Source organism: Camarhynchus parvulus, chromosome 4A (genome assembly GCF_901933205.1).
Source record: "Camarhynchus parvulus chromosome 4A, STF_HiC, whole genome shotgun sequence".
NCBI lineage: Eukaryota > Metazoa > Chordata > Aves > Passeriformes > Thraupidae > Camarhynchus > Camarhynchus parvulus.
The window spans coordinates 9,717,641-9,737,756 of record NC_044600.1 but is presented as its reverse complement, the minus strand read 5'-3'; the positions used below and the strand labels follow the sequence as shown (position 1 = coordinate 9,737,756).

General features: G+C 36.7%; 1 protein-coding gene across 3 annotated transcripts in view; it reads right to left on the bottom strand.

The window, feature by feature from the left end:
* Window positions 1-347: 347 nt before the first annotated feature.
* The window catches only part of STAG2 (stromal antigen 2), a 77,217-nt gene continuing 57,448 nt past the window's right edge, over window positions 348-20,116 (bottom strand). Inside the window, exons 23-34 of one of the 3 annotated variants that reach the window (XM_030967868.1) lie at window positions 18,734-18,826; window positions 16,206-16,380; window positions 15,612-15,751; window positions 14,386-14,487; window positions 12,602-12,750; window positions 11,932-12,060; window positions 11,378-11,583; window positions 10,794-10,983; window positions 10,595-10,708; window positions 9,688-9,814; window positions 9,285-9,362; window positions 348-6,843 (exon numbers count right to left, since the gene is read on the bottom strand). In XM_030967868.1, the coding sequence (XP_030823728.1) occupies window positions 6,820-6,843; window positions 9,285-9,362; window positions 9,688-9,814; window positions 10,595-10,708; window positions 10,794-10,983; window positions 11,378-11,583; window positions 11,932-12,060; window positions 12,602-12,750; window positions 14,386-14,487; window positions 15,612-15,751; window positions 16,206-16,380; window positions 18,734-18,826 (1,527 nt within the window). In that variant the 3' untranslated portion in view covers window positions 348-6,819. The remainder of the gene's footprint in view (window positions 6,844-9,284; window positions 9,363-9,687; window positions 9,815-10,594; window positions 10,709-10,793; window positions 10,984-11,377; window positions 11,584-11,931; window positions 12,061-12,601; window positions 12,751-14,385; window positions 14,488-15,611; window positions 15,752-16,205; window positions 16,381-18,733; window positions 18,827-20,116) is intronic. The other 2 variants (XM_030967869.1, XM_030967867.1) reach the window with 2 other exon arrangements.

Here is a 20,116-nt window from a genome sequence, read left to right as displayed (position 1 = left end):
TCCAAATTCCTGTAACATGCACCCTCCTTCACCTTAAAATTGTGTGGGGAAAGTCTCTCATCACAAGAACCATTGTTCTGAAATTCAGAAAAGAATCACCCCATTCAATGTTACACAGTGAAGGAGGGTCCCCACTCCTCTTCCCCACCAACTCTGACAGGGATCAGGGTGGGCTGATCCATCAGATCTGTACTTTTATTCCTAGACCACAACACCTTGAATGCCTTGACCCAAAATCATGTTGGGTCATTTCTGACATTTTCCTGGAAAAAATTAATTATCTCACTCTGCAGGCAGGTGAGACATGACTGCATTTCCTGGCTCAGGCTGACCACACTAAGCAATTTAAAATTGAACTGGGGGAGTCATAAGGTGGCTGACCCAGGGTTACAGGACTGGGAAGGCTGCTGACAGCTCGGTGATAATAGGAATGATAATTAATAATAATTAACTGCCATTTCAGAGAAGATGGGCACATGTCTCATACCACGCAGGAGGCAGAGCCTGAGGAGGAAGCACACGGTGGCCAGGGCCCAACGTGGCAACTGGTCAGAGCATCTTTGCTCTCCAGATGTGAGTTACACCAGTGTGAAGGAGATGTGGAGCTGTCATTGTGTGAATGTTTGTGGTTGGTACAACACCAGTCGTTACCCACCCCCAAGCCTCACCCTGCCAAGTTACCACACTTTTGGTTATACATCACTGAGTGCTGTGGTTTGGCTCCATGGAACACTCCACACATGATTCTTATAAATGAATGAGAGATTAACAGCAAATCAAATTCAAAAAGAAAAGAAGAAATTTGACTTTCCTTGTGAGTAGGGACTAAGAAAAAACTAAAATACATACATATATTTTGAACTTTACTAATGGATCAAGTGGCCTGCATTGAACACTGTTAACTACAGAAACAGCATGTGGAGAGAAAATGCTTCTAAACTGTCTAAATCCACAAAATCTGTAGCTCTGTCACAATCTGAGACAAATCAGTATTGTGCCAGAACAAACACAAACAGCCTATTTCTCTTTGGCTAACTTGAAACAATTCCCAGGAAAAGCCAACACAAACAGCTGATATTGCATCATTGGCAGCCTCTCTGCTCTACAGGGCACCTTTCTCTCTGTCAGATCTACAAATCCAACCCAAGTGAGTTTTAACTATGCAGTTAAAAGTCAGTCTGAAGTAGATGAAGCACTGCAAGGTTAAAAAAAGAAATAAAAGAGAGAATTTGTAATGAAAGCAGCTTTAAATAGAATATGTGCTTCTTTTACTCCACAGTATTTCAACAAACTGCTTTCACCACACACAAGCTATTGATATGAGCAAGAATAAAAGGGTCCCTAACAAGAGAAAGGACCAATAGTCCAAATCTGTAGATTTCTCCAGTTACAAACATTTACACAATAAGCCCTTAAACTGTAACACCATCAGTCCCTCAAACAGGATGGAACTGACAAGATACTGTTTTCACTGACAATGCCACTTCCCTAATCCACGCTAGGTTTCACAGAGCACTTTGATTCTTGTCTGTAATGGAAGAATTCAGTTGAAAAAAACCACCCCAAGAAATCTGCTTTTCAAGATTCAGAAGATTATAAACTGGCGACAGAAATAATGGAAAGACAGCTTTTGTCAGTTGATACGTAAGAACAGTTGTGTAAAAGACAGCTCAGTGCTTTAAGATGAACAATAAAGAGCAGGCTAAATATAAGATACGCCACATCTTTAAGTGCTTTTGTGCATGATATGAAAAACAAGTGGATGTGGTTTGCTTTTTTTGCTTTTGGTGGAGTGCAGCAGTTTGAAAAGAAGAAAACAGAATTTAAGCCTGTGAAAAGAGTGCGTTAAAATAATAAGAGATGGGTGCATTTGTCACTCGAGAGCTGTGGTTTAACTGCTTTTCACAAGGCAGCAGCCAACTGAAGGCTTCCCTGGTGGCAACATGGCCTGGCAAACAGGTGCCATGTGGAGCTCCTGGCCAGGACACAGGGGCTCAGCTCTCCATCATGGACCCCCCAGTGCTGGGCAGCTCAGGATCTGAGGGTGCTGCAGCCCTGAGCCAGCCCAGCCCTCCCAGGAGCTGCAGGAACCACAGCACAGGCTCACACCAATGTCCCACAGCACAGGGCCCTACAGACGGTACAGGGGATTTAGGGACAAAAGCCTAAGGGCAAAGGTACTGAATGAGTAGTGTAGAGAAGGGCTAGATGGGCACAAGGAGAGCATCCCTGCTAAATTTCTGAGAAATCATTTGAGCTGTACCCACAGCCCACCAGTCTGGGAACAAGCTGCTGCTGTGTGCACGGATCTCTCACCTGCCATCACCCACCTCAACCAACAGGAAACTCTCTGCAAGCTCATGAATCCATTCTCCCAGGTCCTGTTGTATTACATGAATGCTTTCACAAAGTAACTACCAACTTCACATCTCCCCTTCCTAATTTGAGATGTTCTAGGCCTCCAGAGGTTTTATTACTTTTATTTCATTAGGTTCTTTTAAATAGCTTTTCTGAAAAGTGCAGAATTCAAGCTGTTATCAGCTGAACACAACTTTCACTTTTAAAGCTGGCAACTGCAGCTTTTTCTTGGACAAAAACTGTTAATATACACAAAACATGATGACTTTTCCTCTTATTTTCCAATCAAAAAACTGCTGAGAAAAGCTCAGCAGAAACGACACAGTCAGGTTTGGGAAGCATGATGACATTATGGAATTGTACACATTCTCTCAAGGACAGGGACATTTCTGTCAGCCAGCCACCCAACCACACTTTGGATCATTTTTCTGGGCACAATTATAGCTTCTTACCACTGTACTGCCACTATGATTTACATCCATAAAACCTGGCAGTAGCTCCAAAAAACCACAACAAAAAGCAGCAACTGAATCTCTAGCTGGAAGGCACCATTTGCAACAGTTGTAACAACATCTAACTGGTAAAAACTTCTAAAGACATATGAAAATTGAGATTTGATCAAAGAAATGGATTAGAGAAAGAACAGCAACATGAAGAAGGGATACAGGAGAAAATGACAGCTGAGGAAAATGGCAGGCACAATTCATATGGAATTGTTACTTTTAAAAGACAATTATTATTGAACAGTATTGTCCTGCATTACCTTGTCTTCTGAGTATGTCATCATCCACCTCCATCAAAAATATGATCACTTTTGGATGCCAATGAATATGTATGAAATTAAACAATCTCAGGACAAGAAATTGCATAGGATTATGAAAAATGAGGCAATGGCATAAGCTACATTTCAGTATCACAAATTAGTCAAAGAATATTAAATTAAAGCAGTTAAGTAGGAATGAAAATATTTCTTAAAGAATCAATTTGTGTTTTATCAAAAGAATTCTGAAGCACAAATTCACAATTCTGACAAATGCTTCAAAGAATGAACAAGTCCTTGATGTTAATCAGGCTATAATTAAAAAAAAAAAAAATCTATAGGTAAAAAAGTAGCAGAGCATTGTTGCGAATCAAAGCAGCTCAAAAAATCCAGTATGTGTAGGAAGTTAATTGTATTGCTGTGCTGAAATCCCACACAAGGACAAGTGTATGGGTAAATTAGGGGGGAAACAGAGGGGCAGGCTTTAAAGAGGTGCATTTTTAGTTATACTGAGAATAAAGATGGGGATTTATGATCTCTAACACGCTACAGGAATCAGTATCACACCATCCAAAGGAGAAAACAAACAAAACAAACAAACAAACAACAGCCATCACTAACGTCTTACATATTGTCTTTGGTTGTTTAATATCAAGAAATACTTTTTACAGAATATGTGGAAACTATTCCTTTGAAATTCATTCTGTGTCAATACCTTCCCTGTGGCCTCTCTGGTAAACCAGAGGACAGGCTTTACTTTCTCTGAATAGTTTGCTTTTGTCTACATTTTTATCATCTCTCTTCAAAACTCCAATTTCTTCCATTTACAGGCTTTTGTACCAAAGCAGTTTAACTAGAACAGACTTTACATTGTATAGTGAAGGTATTTTTCTTGCATTATAAACTTAGAACTTACTAAAACAATCTTCCACAAGATACTATTGAACTTACAGCAGGATTTAGAGACAGGAATAATGAACATTTGCAATAATCATAACTGAAATGATAACCAACCCAAAACTCCTAAGGTTACATTATCAAGGATTAAAAGTTTTCTCTCTCTAAGATCTTAAAATTACTGCTTTAAAAAGTCTTGTATCAGAAAGGAGTTTTCAATTCCCAGCTGGAGGTGCTCAGTAGTTGAGGAGAGGGGAATGGGAGGGGATTTTTAGGGTTTTCCCCTCATTCCCTTGCTGTCTGGCCAATTAAGCTCAAAATGCTTACCAGGTGTATGATCAATTTATGGAATGGAAAGTAGCATACACAATTAATGGTATTTCCATTGGACTATGTACAGCATCTCCAATGTCAGAATCAAAAGCATTCTAAGTAAAATCAGGTAATAGTTATTAGGAAAAAGAAACCAACAGAAAGGTTATTAATACATCTTTAAAAAACGTAACACAAAAATAATTAACCACTGCTTTCTTGGCATGTAAAAGTTCTATACAAATTTTAAAAATTTTATTTGCAGGTACTAACCTCTTCAAAAGCTCACTCTGTATTTACACTAATTCTTTTAACAAGTTTATCTCAAATTAAAGCATATTTAAAACAATCATGATTGCATTAACTTTTCTGCTTTAAATTATTACCCAATTAGTGCTTTATTCACATTTTAAAAACTTGTACAATTTATTACAAATATAAAACAGTGCAGTTTTTCATACATTATCCCAACTCTGAGACAAACACTTAAAAGACATGGAAAAAGATTTTGATTTCTATAAACATAACATTTGCATTACTCATACCCCTTTCTTCACTGTCCTCCCATAACCCCCAATTTAAAAAGATCAAACATACAACATACTGTAGGTTTATTTTTATTCAAAAAGTTACTGTCTCAAGACATAAATACAAATCAGAAAACAGTACAATTAGGACAATAGAATGTGGAGGACAACAGGTTAAGGTAAATATATAAAACATTTTTAGCTGGTTGAAAACAAAGCTGTAAGAACTGCTTTCACAAAGAAACACTCCTTCAAGAGTAAGAAAAATCAACTTAAGTTTAAAATCATATATACAGTCCTCTCAGCAGTTCTATTAAATGCAGTGGTGTGGAAAACAATATAGGCAGTACTTTTAGACATGAGAGTATTTATTTATGTAAAATGAGTTAGGCAGATCTAGTTTTCATTTTGTTGTTACCCCATGACCTAGTAAAATAATTATATTTTATCATGATCCTTTAGATAATCTATGGTTTTTGGCTACCACAGCCGAATGTTTAATTTCTGAGTCTAAAAACAGGAAGCCTTTTTGTATTCACCCATTTGGGGAGATTCTTGTATTGCAAGCGTATTAAGGCATGGAATGATTAAAATAATATACCTCAAGAACTGAGAGACAACTGACAAAAAATATACATATGTAATATAAGTTAATATTTCCTTTAAAATGATGTCTAGCTGCCTAAGCCTTGCAAAATGAGTCAATGTCAAAATGGCATAGATCCACTTTCTGTTTTAGACCAAATTTAATTTATTTGTGAATGGACACAAAATGAAATTTAAAGCTTAGCTTTTAAAGAATATTATGGGTTGTTTATGAGTTTCTATTATCCAATCTAATTTACATATAGAGGAAATGTACTGTAACCTGTTAGAAGTATCTTTAACCTGAAGACTGCTTGCAAAGACAGATAGATAAAACAATATAAAATACAAATTTAAAAATCATTTTTAAAGCATGAATTCTCATGCTCTTCTATTTTTAAACATTGTTAAACTTTCAATATATTTCTGAAACCTCATAATTTTAAGTTGGAATTTAAAAGTAAGAAAAAACTAAACAAACTGCGCAATTATAAAATCAGCACCAATTTATATATATATATAATTTTATTTAAAATTTAGATCCCTATTCCCACACTCTAATAAGCTGTATAATTTTTGTTTAGAATTTTTCTGCAAACATACTACAATAAGCTTCTTTTATTTGGAGACAAAATACAGTGGCACTACTGGAAGGAATTTCACAACATTACATTTTTCTTAAAGGACAAGCAAACTTTCAGGGTTGGTAATGGGCAAGCAAGAGTGAAATCTGTTACGTTCTGGTAGCTTATAGCTTATGGACCTTTCTGAGAAGGCTAACATGAAGCTTTTGGAATAAAAAGTGTGTTTTAGATTAAAAAGCTGTTAAAATTCTGCTTTATGTATTTTTTCCATAATTAATTGATACAAACCTTCTGTTGCTGAAGTTTGCATTTCATTGAAAATACTGACAACTCTTCTGGTTCGTTCTACACTGTGAGAAAACCAATCCATCTACTATTACAGCTCATGGACATGAACAGCAATCCAGCAGAGCTCGTGATTATTTAGTATAGCCAGCAAATGTATAGAGAGGGGCTCAAATCTGTACCAAACACCTCTCAGACTGTTAAGATTAAAACTCAGAGGGAATACTTCTTATGATCCAGAAATAAACTGATAGCACATAAATAAAATATTGAATTTTTTTCCCAACAAAAAGTGTAGCTTATCCTCAATTGTTTACTTGTCCTTTACATTTCTTTTTTCTTTCAGGCAAACAAAACTGCCCCTTCAATGCACTTGATCTTGAAAGCATGTCATTCTCCTTAGAGAAAAATCTGTTCAGAATTTCACTGTATCTACCACAATTTTGTATTGAAAAACTTCCTCTTCCACTTAGAAAATGACTTCACCACTGATTTATTTGCTGCTCTGGTATTAAAACATTGACACCCCAAGAACCTAAAAAAAAAGTTAGAAACGGTGTCAATTTGTAGTCTAATACACATTTAACAAATAACAAAGCAATTAGTATATAATTTAAGATTAAGACACTTCAAGATATGTTAAGGCATTATTAAGTTTATTTTTCTTTCAAACCAGATTAACCACACTTCTGATTTAGATAATAATATGAAAAGGGCTCCTCATTCATTAGAAATATTTTTCTCACACTTTAAATTAACTAGATCCAGTAGGGATAAAGCATGTGTTTTAATTATTTTAGGTAATAATTGTAGACGAAATTTTAGTTAGGTGCCTAACTCAGACTTCTTTGACATTCTATTGGCACTAACCTGAAATCAAATGTGTTATTACCAGCTACTAAACCTGGGACAAAACACTCCAGACACTGGCTGCTGCTGTGTCTGTGATCACAGAAACCACAGGCCATCCCACATCAGCCAACCAGGACACAAATTTAACATTTCCTAGGAAATGTATTCACTCTGTCAGGAAGACAGTGAAAAAAATCAAACAATCATCAGGTAAAATCAAGCAACTGTACTTCAGGAGACAGTGTAACTAGGGAAAGCAACAAAAAATCAGTTTCCACTCTCCATGTGAGAACAAGCTGTACAGCTTTCTATGTCAATGGAAGTATGTTTGACCACTGATGTGCCAAAAAGAAGATCCAGATTATGTGACTGTCCTAACATCTGTAAGACTTCATAAAATCAGCAAGAGTCAAAACAGACCAAATTTTCCTGAACCTTGACAATGCTGTTCATATTTATCCGTTTACAAACCCATTTTTACTGTTCTTTGAATTAGATTCACTTTGGGTGCCTCCTATAACAGAGCACACAGACAGAACTGCCTCTGGTGCCAGCAGTAACTGGGCATATCCGACTAGAAGTCTAGTCATAAACCATGTGCATCTGAATAAATTAAACAGCTTTATTATGTCTACGCCCATTAAAAACAAGTGCAACAGCTCCAAGAATAAGGGACCTCTGAAATAAATTATAAGAATAAAGCAAATTAACTTTATTCTGAGAACTTTCTGCATTTATGCGATGATGTTTTTACGCTGAACGCTGGCTGTTGGACTGAGCTCTGCGCTCCCCCTGGCCTGGCTCCGTTCCGTACAGGAGCGGCCCCGGCCCCGCCCGGCGCTCGCTGCGCTGCGCTGCCGGCGGCTGCCCCCGCGCGGCCGCTCCCGCGCACTGCAGCCGGCACGGCGCGGCCGGGCGGGAACCTCAACCTGCTCGAGCGGCCCCAACGAGCGTTAGAGCTGAAAGGGTTCTCTAATCAATTAAATGCAACCTGAAGAAGGCCAAGGTTTCAGCATTGTCAGACTAAAAAGTGACTGGTACTTCAGAGATCAGTCCAGGAAAAATCGAGAAGAGGAGGGGAAGAATTATTGTAAAACAGAATGTTAGAGAACAGGCGAGATATTTTCTTGGTGTTAATTCAGGAAAAGAACACACAACAGCCAGACACACAGCCTATCTGATTCATTATTACTAAAGCAAAGCCCTACTGGTACAAAATATATGGATTTGCAATTATTAAAACAGTATTTAGGACTTCTTTCTCCCATAAACAAGAACAGGTTCACGCTGCAACAATACTGTAAAAAAATACATAACCATCTTCCAAATTCCACCAAGCTGTCCAAGATTCCCAGGAAGCCTTGTTGTACTGTCCTCTGCTGGCTTGCTGCAGCTTGTTATTTCCAGTGTAATTTTGTACCAGCTACCCAAGGTCAAAAATGGCTGCATACTTTACAAGTGGTTCAAGACAGAAGGAATCCCTCATGCAGATTTTTAAAAGAGAATAGAGACTGCAGATTTATCAAGTCGGATAAAAGGGCAACTGCAAGCAGAAACTACAGACTTCGGATGTTTTGGACCTAAAACTTTATATGGAAAGAAAAAATACCTCTCATCTCTATAAACAGATATCTGTATTACCTCTTATTTTCTCCATTATCTTATGCACAAAAGTAAATATGCCAATTTCAAAAAAAACCCCATAAAATGCAAACCATCTAATGCTGACATTTGGTAATGACATCAGAGTCACTGAACTAAGCTCAGCACAACAGGAAACTTGCCTTTAATATTGTGTATGCACATTTCTTCATTTTTCTAATGCTCTTTGCTATCAGCCTCTGCTACAGTCTTTTCCATAATGAATGTTTTTTCTGCTCAAAATCATTGGCTTTTAACTTTTACATAGCTATATAGAGATATTAAGAACAAAAATCCCACAAAATTGCAAGGAACACTGACTATCCTAGAATGTATGGAGCTGAATTACTGTACCAGTCTGTCTAAATAAGCTAACAATCACAACCTGAAGATTGCATTCTTTCCATTTAAAATCTGAAGTAAGAGAGTATGGCAACTTTAAGACTGATTTACATTACTTTCCCCTTATGTAAGTGAACCTACCGATTCATCCATGATTGAAGCGGGGTCAAAGAAATCTGGTTTTAGTTCCGTTCGTTCTCTCCTGTTCTTTGATGGTGGCTTTAGAAAGCAAACAAACAAACAGGTTAAGTGCAATTTCACCAGAAAAACAGAGGTTTTACACTGTAGTCAGTGAAGCTGAACTCTCAAGGGGTAGAAATTCACAAGGGATAAATGTTATTAGTTACGACAGGAAGTGTTCTTGTTTTTGTAAGGCAGTTGGAGCAGATGGCTCTTGTATACAGACAACAGCACAGCCCTTTAGCAAGGCAGAAAGCAACCAGAAGGATTTTTCTTTTATAAGAAGGAAAATTTAATTCAAATACCTTACTTTAAAGGCAGAAATACAAATCCCAAGACCACTAAAGAGAAGTAAATTTCTTACTAGGTCTATGTCCATGGTGTCAAAATCCATGCCTTCATTAAGATCTTCAATCCGCCCTTCTGATGACATCATCACATCTTCAACAATTGGCTCTTCATCATCTTCCATTAGACTTGTGCCACGTCGACTGAAATGAAAAGCAATACTGTTTAGCACTAAATCAAGTTAACTTCCATCTATTTGAAAAGCTAATGCTCAGTAAGGGACTCCTAACAAATGATGATTCCATTAGATAAAAAAGAAATGAAGTAATGAAATGAATGCACAACTGCTACTAGAGAAAGCTGGTATTTAACCAGAAGATACTAAGAGAGCGTGGGACAATGCCTAACAAAGATCAGTTTAGACAACTGTAGTACATTGCTAAATGGGTATTCTGACAGAGTGTGAGAACTGGTAAGCAGATCTACTCTATACCTAATTTATGTTTAAGTGACAAAGAATTTAAGTTTTGCCATTTAAAAAAAAATGTTTCTGCCTTATGATAAGGCCAGAAAGAATTCCTTTGAAATAAAGTAGATGTGTAAAACCATTACAAATACTCGCACACAGTCCTTCATCCTCTCTCCTCATAAAATTCTACATGAAACATCAGATCTTATGAGAAAACTAAGGAGTCATTCTAATTACACTAATTGGTGTCACTGTATTAAAAAAAAGCCACCACTGAATGTTACATGAAGTACCGGAAATAAAACAATCAAAAGTAGGGGAAATATGTAAAGCTCCTCAATACATGGGTTTTTGTTTGCAATGTGTACTTTTTTTCTGCAGAACCACACTGTCCTTAAGAAGGCAGAGAACTTTTGAACTTAGATGTATCCCTCTTAAAAGATACAGGTGTTACCATTACATTTATAAACCCTCCCCTCCCTGACCCATGGAAGGAGCATTTCACTCCACTCACATGGCGTGTTGCAAGTTGCTTCTCAGCTTGACGTAGTTCATCGCTGCCCTCTCCTGTTGTTGTCGCGCGGCTTCTTCCTGTTGCCTTTGAGCCAACATCCACGTTACTTGCGTGCTTAAAAAGACCATTATTCTATTTTAAACATGTACTGGTTTTGTGTATGGACACTAAGACAAAGCAGACCTACTGCTGTACGTACTTGTAGTCGAGCGGCGGTTGGTGGTGCTCGGGCTGCATAGGATAGACACCCATGTAGTTCTCGTCGGGTCGCAATCTCTTGGGCTCCCTCATTATCGTGGAGGTGAGCTGAGGTGTCTGCATCATCACTGGGGTGTGCATTGACTGCTCCCTGTTCAGCCACATACTGTCACTACTGCTGCTTTCTTCAGCTGGAAGCAAACACAGCAAGAACATCTGTGAAGTGTTTTTCAAGCTAGTCTAAAAGTGAATGCTGAAACACAAATTAAATGTGTGATACAGAGAATCAATTGCTTTACTTTTTGCCACAAAGTCTTACATGTGCCTCAAAGGGCCTGGATTTATAATCACTGGCTGGAGCATTTCTATACTTTTCTATTGTATGACTCAACACGGTATAGTGCCCTTCTTTTGTGAATCAAATGAATACTTTTCCCACTAAGACACATACCTGATCAGAAGTTAACCTGTTCTGAAAAAATACATAAAGGCATACCAATACAGTAACACCAAAAAACATGGAACAATGTGTGCAGCTTATATGAATATCTATTCTAGTAAAGTTTAAGATGAGAGAAGTTCTACCTTCAGGTACTTTCCGCTTGCCTGTTGCTGGCTTTGTCTTCTTATTTCTTACTGTCGATCCTCGACTACTGATTCCACTAATCACTGACATGGTGTCATCATCCCCACCGGCTAATAACGAGTTCCGGTAGGACATGAGAGGAAGCCACACATCTTCTCTTCGTAGAGACATCTGAAAGGTCATGAACTTCTCCAAGTAAACATACCTTTAAATGAAACAAGAAATACAGAGATGCAAAGAATCTGTAATAAAATGTTACCATGTCAAGATAAGTAACTACTGAAATTATCAGCCAATGTTTCTCATCTAGTTAACACAAAGGCCTGACAACAGCAAATCTGGAACACAATTTCTGTTTATCCACCATAAAATGAAAAACAACAACAATAAACACAATTTACCTTCTGCAAGTATACTTGACTACATTAGTGTAAACTTACCTTGATGTGCCAAAGATTCCATTTTAGATGAACACAATACACAAATATTTATTCTGATGCACATCTTTTGTGGTTATCATTACAAATGCTAAGAATATTAAGAAAATACTTACACTGTTCTTTTGTCTTGTCTGAGAAGTTTCGAGGAGAACTCACTGAGAATGTCAAGAAATGCCAGATTTAATGGTGGGTGGCTCTCACCTTGTGGATTAGGCTCCTTAAAAGCAAATTCTATGCCATCCCTAAGAACAAACAAAAAATTACATCAGAAAAAGAACAAACAGAAGTTCAAAGCACTGTGAGCTACCAAAACCAAGTCCATTTCCTTTATGTCAAGAAAGCATTAATTTGATGTTTCCATATTCCAGCAAAAAAAGTGAACATTAGTTATTGTTTTAATCTAGACATACTCTTTCTGTCATGGAATTTCTACCTTGCATTGCAGGTTTTCTGCATGAGGCCAACATAATCACCGCTGACAATGAAGTGGATCTGTTCTTATTGTTATGGACCAGACATCAGAAAGGCTTTTTCATTATAGCATTAACACTGCTATAATTTACATGCTTATACAATGATGCTGGAGAACACCAACAATATTAAACATTAAGGTTTTACTCAGAGACAAAACTGCAGTCATCCCCTAACTAATATATGGGCTATATCATCTCTAGGGCTGAGGCACTTAGTATTAACAAACTCATTTTCAAAGACTAAGAAGATTATTTTATGTTAGTCAAGAAGTGTTTACAAAAATGGAAGTAATACAAAGCACACAATTACTTGTGTAACATAGCAATAGCTTCTCTTGTTTTCAACTGATCCAATCCAAATGTTAAAGCAAAACGTCGAGCAAGCTCCTTTATGCCACTGAACGTTGGTGATGATCTGTCAAAATTATAACCATTTTCTTGAATCATTTCATTGAAGAGCTGCATGGAATAAAAAGGGAAATTTTCATGTATTAAAAGATTATGTCAAACTTTGGACCAGAGATAAGTTTCAGTTTAAAAGTATGTTTCACAGGTTTTTCCCCCGACTCGTAATCTGACAATACCAAGAGACAAACATGGACATTTTGGACAATGAAGTCAAAGTTACTCTTGAAGAGTCTGCACCCTAGAGATAAACTTTGAAATGCACTGATCAATCACTCATCAAACTGTAGATATAGTGGATGACAGATTTCAGTGCTTCACTAAAACAGGTGTTCTGAAGCTGAGAATACAAAAAATTAGTAGGATTTCCTAATTACATACACTAACAGAGAAGAAATAAACAGGGTGATCTTCACCTGGTCCTCACTAAAATACTTCATCAAACTACTAGTTCCCAATTTATTTTTTTTTTTACTTCTCAAAATACAAGTATAAAAAAGAAACTCTAAAATGAAAACGTGTTCAGGGAAACTGCCAAAGACACCAGAAATTCTGTCACCGATGAGATTTTTAAGTACTTATCAATAGTTGTCAAAGCCAAATACTCTGAACTTCAGTCTTTTCTTTTCTTTGATCAATCCTTTCTCAATCCTACTGAATTCAACCATAATTCACTTAATAATAATAATAATAATAATAATAATAATTTTTTTTTATTTTTGACTAACACACCCTTCACCCTTTTGTATCACAAAGAATGAAACAAAGAGTGTTTAGTTACATATTTTACACTGCAGTTCCACCAGCTACTTAAAAGAGTCATGCTGCTATCAAAAGGAAAGGCCTCATCCTGCCTTGTTTGGGCAATATCCATACTGATAAACCAGTCCTTACTTTAATAAGGACTATTTCCATTTGGCCTCCACCAGGTTCAATATCCAGATCCACAGTCACTAAGTAGCTTTATAACCTTTAGTCAAAAATCAGGGATAGAGAAAATGCATTTGGGTAGATTTTCGTTCATGGATAGCAGTGATCTATGCTAGATTACAGTGTTTTGGAGATATATGTTTCTACTGTTCTGAGCCTGTGAATAAAAATCCATGCAGATGGTTTATGTCAGCAGATGAATCAAATGCTAACTTTAACTGAATTAATCAGGTTTCCACATAAACTTTACTGAAGAGAGCATTAAAGTATGTTTTATTGTCAAACGTGTGAAGTCTCTACTAAACATTAAGAAATTACTAAAACTTCAAATTAATTCTCAGAATAGTTTAAAAAACCCAAAACCAAAACAACACACCAAAAGCAAAACAAAATCCCCAAACCCCCTACCAAACATGCAGGAAGTATTTATCTGTTCACAAACAAGTACACTGGCCATTTCACAATATATATCTGAATACTTTGCTTAAACTATTGTTTTAGAGTTATGAAGGTTTCATAGCGTTACATTCATTTTGTATTTATTGACCTCTCCTACATTTTTTGTGGTACAATATTTGGTAAGTATAGGAAGACTTCTGGTAGTTTTTCACATAGCTGCAGAAAATGTGTTTCAGTTTAGACCTACTTATCCCTATCACCCACAAAAATTTCATCATCAATATCTGAAACTAGTTACTAAACAACAGGATATCATCTACAGTATGGAATTTCATGCATAAAAATACTGTAAACTCTTACCTGCTGCAAACTAAGAATAAGTGTTTTAGCACACTGGATTTTGTCTATCTGTCTTGTTTTACTCATCGTTTCTTTAATAATATCACCATAGTCATTGTAATACTAGGAAATACAAAACAAAAAAAAAGGTTAACTGCCAATGTTAGTTGAAAACATTGCAACTACCGAATACTTCTGAAAACAAAATCTAGGATATGCTCTTTTAAAAAGAAAAACCAAACATTATCTAAAGGAAAAAAACCCCAACATGTTCACGATTACACCAAAATTACACCTTAAACCACCTCCAGAATAATAATTGAAAAAAAACCTAAATGCAGAAAGAATAAACCCACTTTTCATTCTTGCAGTGATCATTCCTTTAGAGGCAGAACGACCTATTTATCTTCAAGGCCATGACATATTTGTTAATGACACGCATTCATCCCTTCAGGGTACAAGATTAGAATCTAATCCTTTTACTAACTCCTGTAACTCTGGTGGGGAGTTTTATTTTCTTTGCTGAAAGGATGCACTTACAAACAGCATCATAGGCATAATTTGTCCAACAAAGACAGCTGTCTGTTTTTTAAGTATTTCAGGTTTAAGAAAGACCCAATTAGTTATTTGGAGAATCAAAAATATATGTAGGGCACTCAAGATGGATAAAAGCAGGCTGCTGAAATTTTAAGTTTTTAAGGTAATCACCAAGGAGCAAAGCTTTATCATGTTCACAAAATGAGAACTCATATTAGTGTGCAGCTGTGAATCCCATGAGCCAGGAGAGGTTTTTATATTTAAGTAAGATTGGAACAGATATAAAGATAATGGGGAGAGGGGACTCAAATTTCACTTTTCTTCTACAAAGTTTAAACTTAAATTACTGGATGAGACTAGACATTATGGAGTTGATCTTGGGAAGAACATTCTCAAAAGGCCTACTAAACTAATAAGTGAATTAAAAAGACACCATCAATCAGAATAAGAAAATAAAACTAGTTAAAACAACATTAAAATACTTAGTTTCCCTCCTTGGTCCCCACCACTCACACAACACTGGAACTGTAAATCTCATCTCAGTAATTTTTCCCCCTATGTACAAAAAGGGCCTACAACTCTGGAGTTTTGAATTCTTCACATTTTGAACCTGTTACCTTGCAAGGTAAAAAACAAGTAATATTTAAAAGTCCTACAACTACTGTATTCTAGTAGTTTTATGAAGTAGCACTACTAAGCTTCAACTTTACCTTCATATATTGCTTGAAAATGTCTGCAGCTGTGTTCATTTCCACCACAGTATACACAATGAGCTTACAGAAAGCTGCAAGCAGGTTTCTTCTTTTGTGCAATGCTTCAATTTTGCTGGCTTCATCATCCTGCTGTCCATCTAGAAAGAGTTCGGAACAGGAAAACTGTCAGGTTTAAAGATTCCATGTTTAAACATTTATATATAAAACTGATATGGGCTAGCGGTCATGATTCAGAAAATCAGATCTCAGTTGTGATGGCAATGCACTTCACTGTACACTGATATGTCTGTTACCCTGATACAGAGATAAATATTTGAGCCTATTGAATCAAACCTTTATGGCAATTATCCTACATGTTCCCAATACAGAAAATCCTTTAATCAGCTGCTGACATTTAAAAGCTACACCTACCTTTGTGCACATGCACACCTCTCAATGACAAAACAAAATTAAAACAAAAAAATAACCAGGCAAACAAGAAAAAAAAAAAACAACAAAATACCACCACCACAAAACCCAGAAATGCACAAAGAAACAAAAATATTAGTTAGAAAACAAAAAATAAAAAGGAAATTTAAGTTTTGTACAAACCCGCACTATTATTATCATCATCCTGATCAATGAAGACATGATCTAAAATAAAACTGAGTAGTTCAGATTGCAAGGAAGAATCAGGAGTGTAAACAAGTGGCTCCAACATGTCACGTCCTCCTGTCATAATCTGATGGCTGAAGATCATCAACACATCACACAGAATTGTGAAAGCCTGTTAAAAAGAAACCTTAATAAATACTTGTTTGGAAAGTGGATTTTGTTTAGAATAATGTATTTGCACTTGACAAAATACTCAAGGTCTCAACAGCATACACAGGCCACTAAAGTACTACACAATTACAAAGGCCAACTGAAGTCAAAATGTGCATAGCTTCACACAGTAGATTCCTGTATCAAGACTGGGTCTCCAAATAAAAATATTGCACAGATGATGCCAAATTATATGTGAAAATATTGCAAGACTAAAACATGAGAAGCCTGAAACTCCCAAATTCTACCTGACGGATACTACATTTCGTCACTAGAGAACTTCGTGGACTCTGACCATAGTACAATCTCCTTTTTGCTGTCTTTTTTTAAAAATGTTTCAATCATGTTTAACATGTAACAGCTGAGATTATCCAATCCCTTTAAATCCTAATGTCCAAAAACGCAAAAGTGCAACCAACTTTTTCTTTTGCTGGCTAACTTGTACATCTGATATCAGATTTAAATGTCTCTACTCCACTGCCCCAGAAGGCTCAAATGTCTTAGTACCTGACACAGAGACTGACATTCTTCAAACTAGCAGACCTAGGCAAGAAGCTGCTTAGTGCTGCACCTTCTCTTTGGTTCTAATCTCCCAACTTCCATGAAAAGGTCTGTTCTCTATCTCCCCAAAGTGAGTATTACTAATTCCTGGTCACAAAAAATACATGTGCTCCTCTGAAGTCCCTTGTGTCCTTCCAAGAGATTAGAGAAGGGAAGTGGAACCCAGAGGAAGTGGAACATTGTACCTGTGTGACAGGTACCCTGTGTAACCAGGCAGCTCCAGTTTCTACAGTGTTCACCAGAGTCAGAGTCATACAGCCTCTTAGAGAGACCTACTCAGAGCTTCAGTAATTTTTGTTACTAGCACATTCACGCCCTACACCTTGTGACTATTACACTAGATAGCTCTTTGACATAGAACATGCCTATTAAGCTCCAGGAATATTCTTGTTCTAGCAAGAGGTTCAAAAGCTGCAGTTGTGCAACTCAGTGGACCAGATTTTCCACTTTAACCAGGTTATTATTATCTTCAGCAGGAAAAAGGCTCCTGGCTTTCTATGTCTTTAATTAAACAGTCTACCTAGAAGATTATCTGGTCCTTCCCCTGTAGAGACATACTTCATTTTCTTTCATTTTAGCATTTTAAAGATTGTTAAAGTCATTTACTTAGAATTAATTCTTCTATCAGTAACCTGTGCTCTTCACTGGAACTTCAAAATCCTATGAGTGTCCTGGCCAAAAAACTATTTGCCCACAGATTGAAGAGACTCAGCCCTTACAGTTCAATTTTTTTTTAAACTCTGTTATTCTCAGAACTCAGGACAAGTGTTTCCCAATGTCTTAATTCTTTTTGAAACAAAAGCAAAAACTAAGGACAACCCCCAAAACCTTCATGCCAGCACTTCAAAAAGGTCAGGACTTCTGTCTTCTACCTGATCTGTCACACATTACTTATTCAATCTCAATATTTACATTTTTTATGTCTGAAACATTTAGGAGCTAAAACTCTCCCCACAAAGGGCAACTATATGAGGGACTAACTATAAAACTGCTCATCAAGAAGTGTATCATTGCTGAGGCTTCCAAGCATTTGCTACAACATCTCTGAACAACACTATTACCAACAGAGCAGTGTGTGAGTGTTCATAAAGGTGACTCCAAAAATTCCCATTTCCCAACAATAAACTCTCCTAGATTACAGTGAGTACTTGGTGCATGTATAAACATATACACACTCATCTTAAGTAGTCATTTTTTTCCTCCTGATTTTGAGATGCCCAAATTCTTGGGACTCTGAAAAACTGAGGAATATATTGTGTTATGAAGCAACACAGAGAAGGAAGAGAAGAGAAGCTGCACCTGCATGTATTCAAAGACAGAACTAAAAAAACCCCTTTTAAATTGCTGTCCTTAGCCAGTTTTGAGGCTATGAATCCACAGCTCCACAGGAGATGTGGGTTATTAGCACATGGTAAGCAAGAGGTTTGAAATGGAACTCTCACTCAGCTTATACCCAGAGGCTTCAACAGCGCACCTGCAGAGTCATTACTGAAAGTAACAAAAAGGTCCTTTGCATAAAACATTATGCTGCCTAAAATTACTCAAGAGAATCAAGTTTAAATGGATTCTGAAATCCTATGTACATGAGGAGGACAAGCATACAAGCACCATGTGCACTGACACGCAAAGGGCACTCAGCCTGAACAGCCAGGACATCACATTCTCACATATCTGCCAAAAATATTAATGCAGCTGGAAAGTTCCTCTTGCTAAAGTACAGTATTAGAAGACTCCAAGTAACAACAGCCACTAACCTGCTCCTTAACAGCAGTATTTACATTGGTCAGGTAGTGTTGACAAATTTGACAGAACACTCTCATCTGCTTCTTTAGACGTAGAAGATCCTCCTTTAAAAAGAATGATTTCATGTAACAGTTTTGCTTTTCCAATTTTACAGTCCCATACAGTGCATTCACTTTCACAGAGCATTCCACTACAGACCTCAGTGGTAACATTCAAGTCCACTACATTATTTTAAAAAATCACTAGTACAAATAAAATTAACAAGTAGCAACTTCCTTAATTTTGTCATTCTGTGTAGCATAGAAGAGATGGCAGTTGGGATGAAAATCGTGTTATTTTATAAAAAAAGCAGTAACTAAAAAACCTGTTATGTAGGAGCAGAAAATCTCAATAAGGGACCACTTTCCATTAGGTTCTTTTCATTCCTGCTGAAAGTACTACAAATTACATTTTGTTGCAAAACAGCTAGGTTAATCTTCATTTCTAAACTAACTTGTCAGTATTTCGCTCATCTTCTGCCAATTAGGCTTGTGATAAAGCTTTAATCACAGTTACAAAAACCTCAAGACTGCTGTTTGCCCTTTAAGGAATAAGGTAACAAAACCTCCAAATCCTTCACACACCTACGCCGCCGCTCAACAACCTGTGCAGGCACTTCTAATCAGGTGTTTGGGGTTGGAAATGTTAAAAGCCATTAAAACACAGATGGGTAAACTAACCAGCCAGTGGTGAAGTTCATATTCATCTCTAACACCTTCAGACTATAATTACTCACTGGACTAAAGAAGTCTCAACAGATAGGGGAAAACCACAGTAATCTGATACAGGTGTTCTCTGTTATAAGATCATTAGTACAAGTTACATAGTGTGATTTTCCACTCCTGCATCTACCAGAAGCTCAAACTACAACATCCTAAAATAAAATAAAAAAAATTAAAGGAAAAATATATGTATCCTCACATTAAAATGAGAATATTGTAGTAATGGATTATTAATTACTCATACACTATTAATGTCATGAGTTCCCTTTGTTTTCTCCCTGGTAAATTGTGACAGTCATAACTTTTTTTTCTTGTATTAATTACAGGCATGATAATCAAAGTGTTTAAAAAAACTGAAGAATTTCTTTGCCTCCCTTCTGACATAAAGAAAGGTGTGTTAACAGTAACTCCAGTAATGAGGTGCAACTCCAGCACAGCTTTCCAGTAAAAAACTGGAAACTGCAGAAAAAGTATGTTTGATTACAGGGATTACATTTTTTAATTTTTGAGAAATAATTAAAATGCTTCAGCACTTACAAACTCCATTCTAAACTAGCTAGGCCTTTTGAAAAAAGCCTTTTTTCATTTGGCAGTTCACACAGTGAACCACCTAATCAACTTCTTCAAGCAATG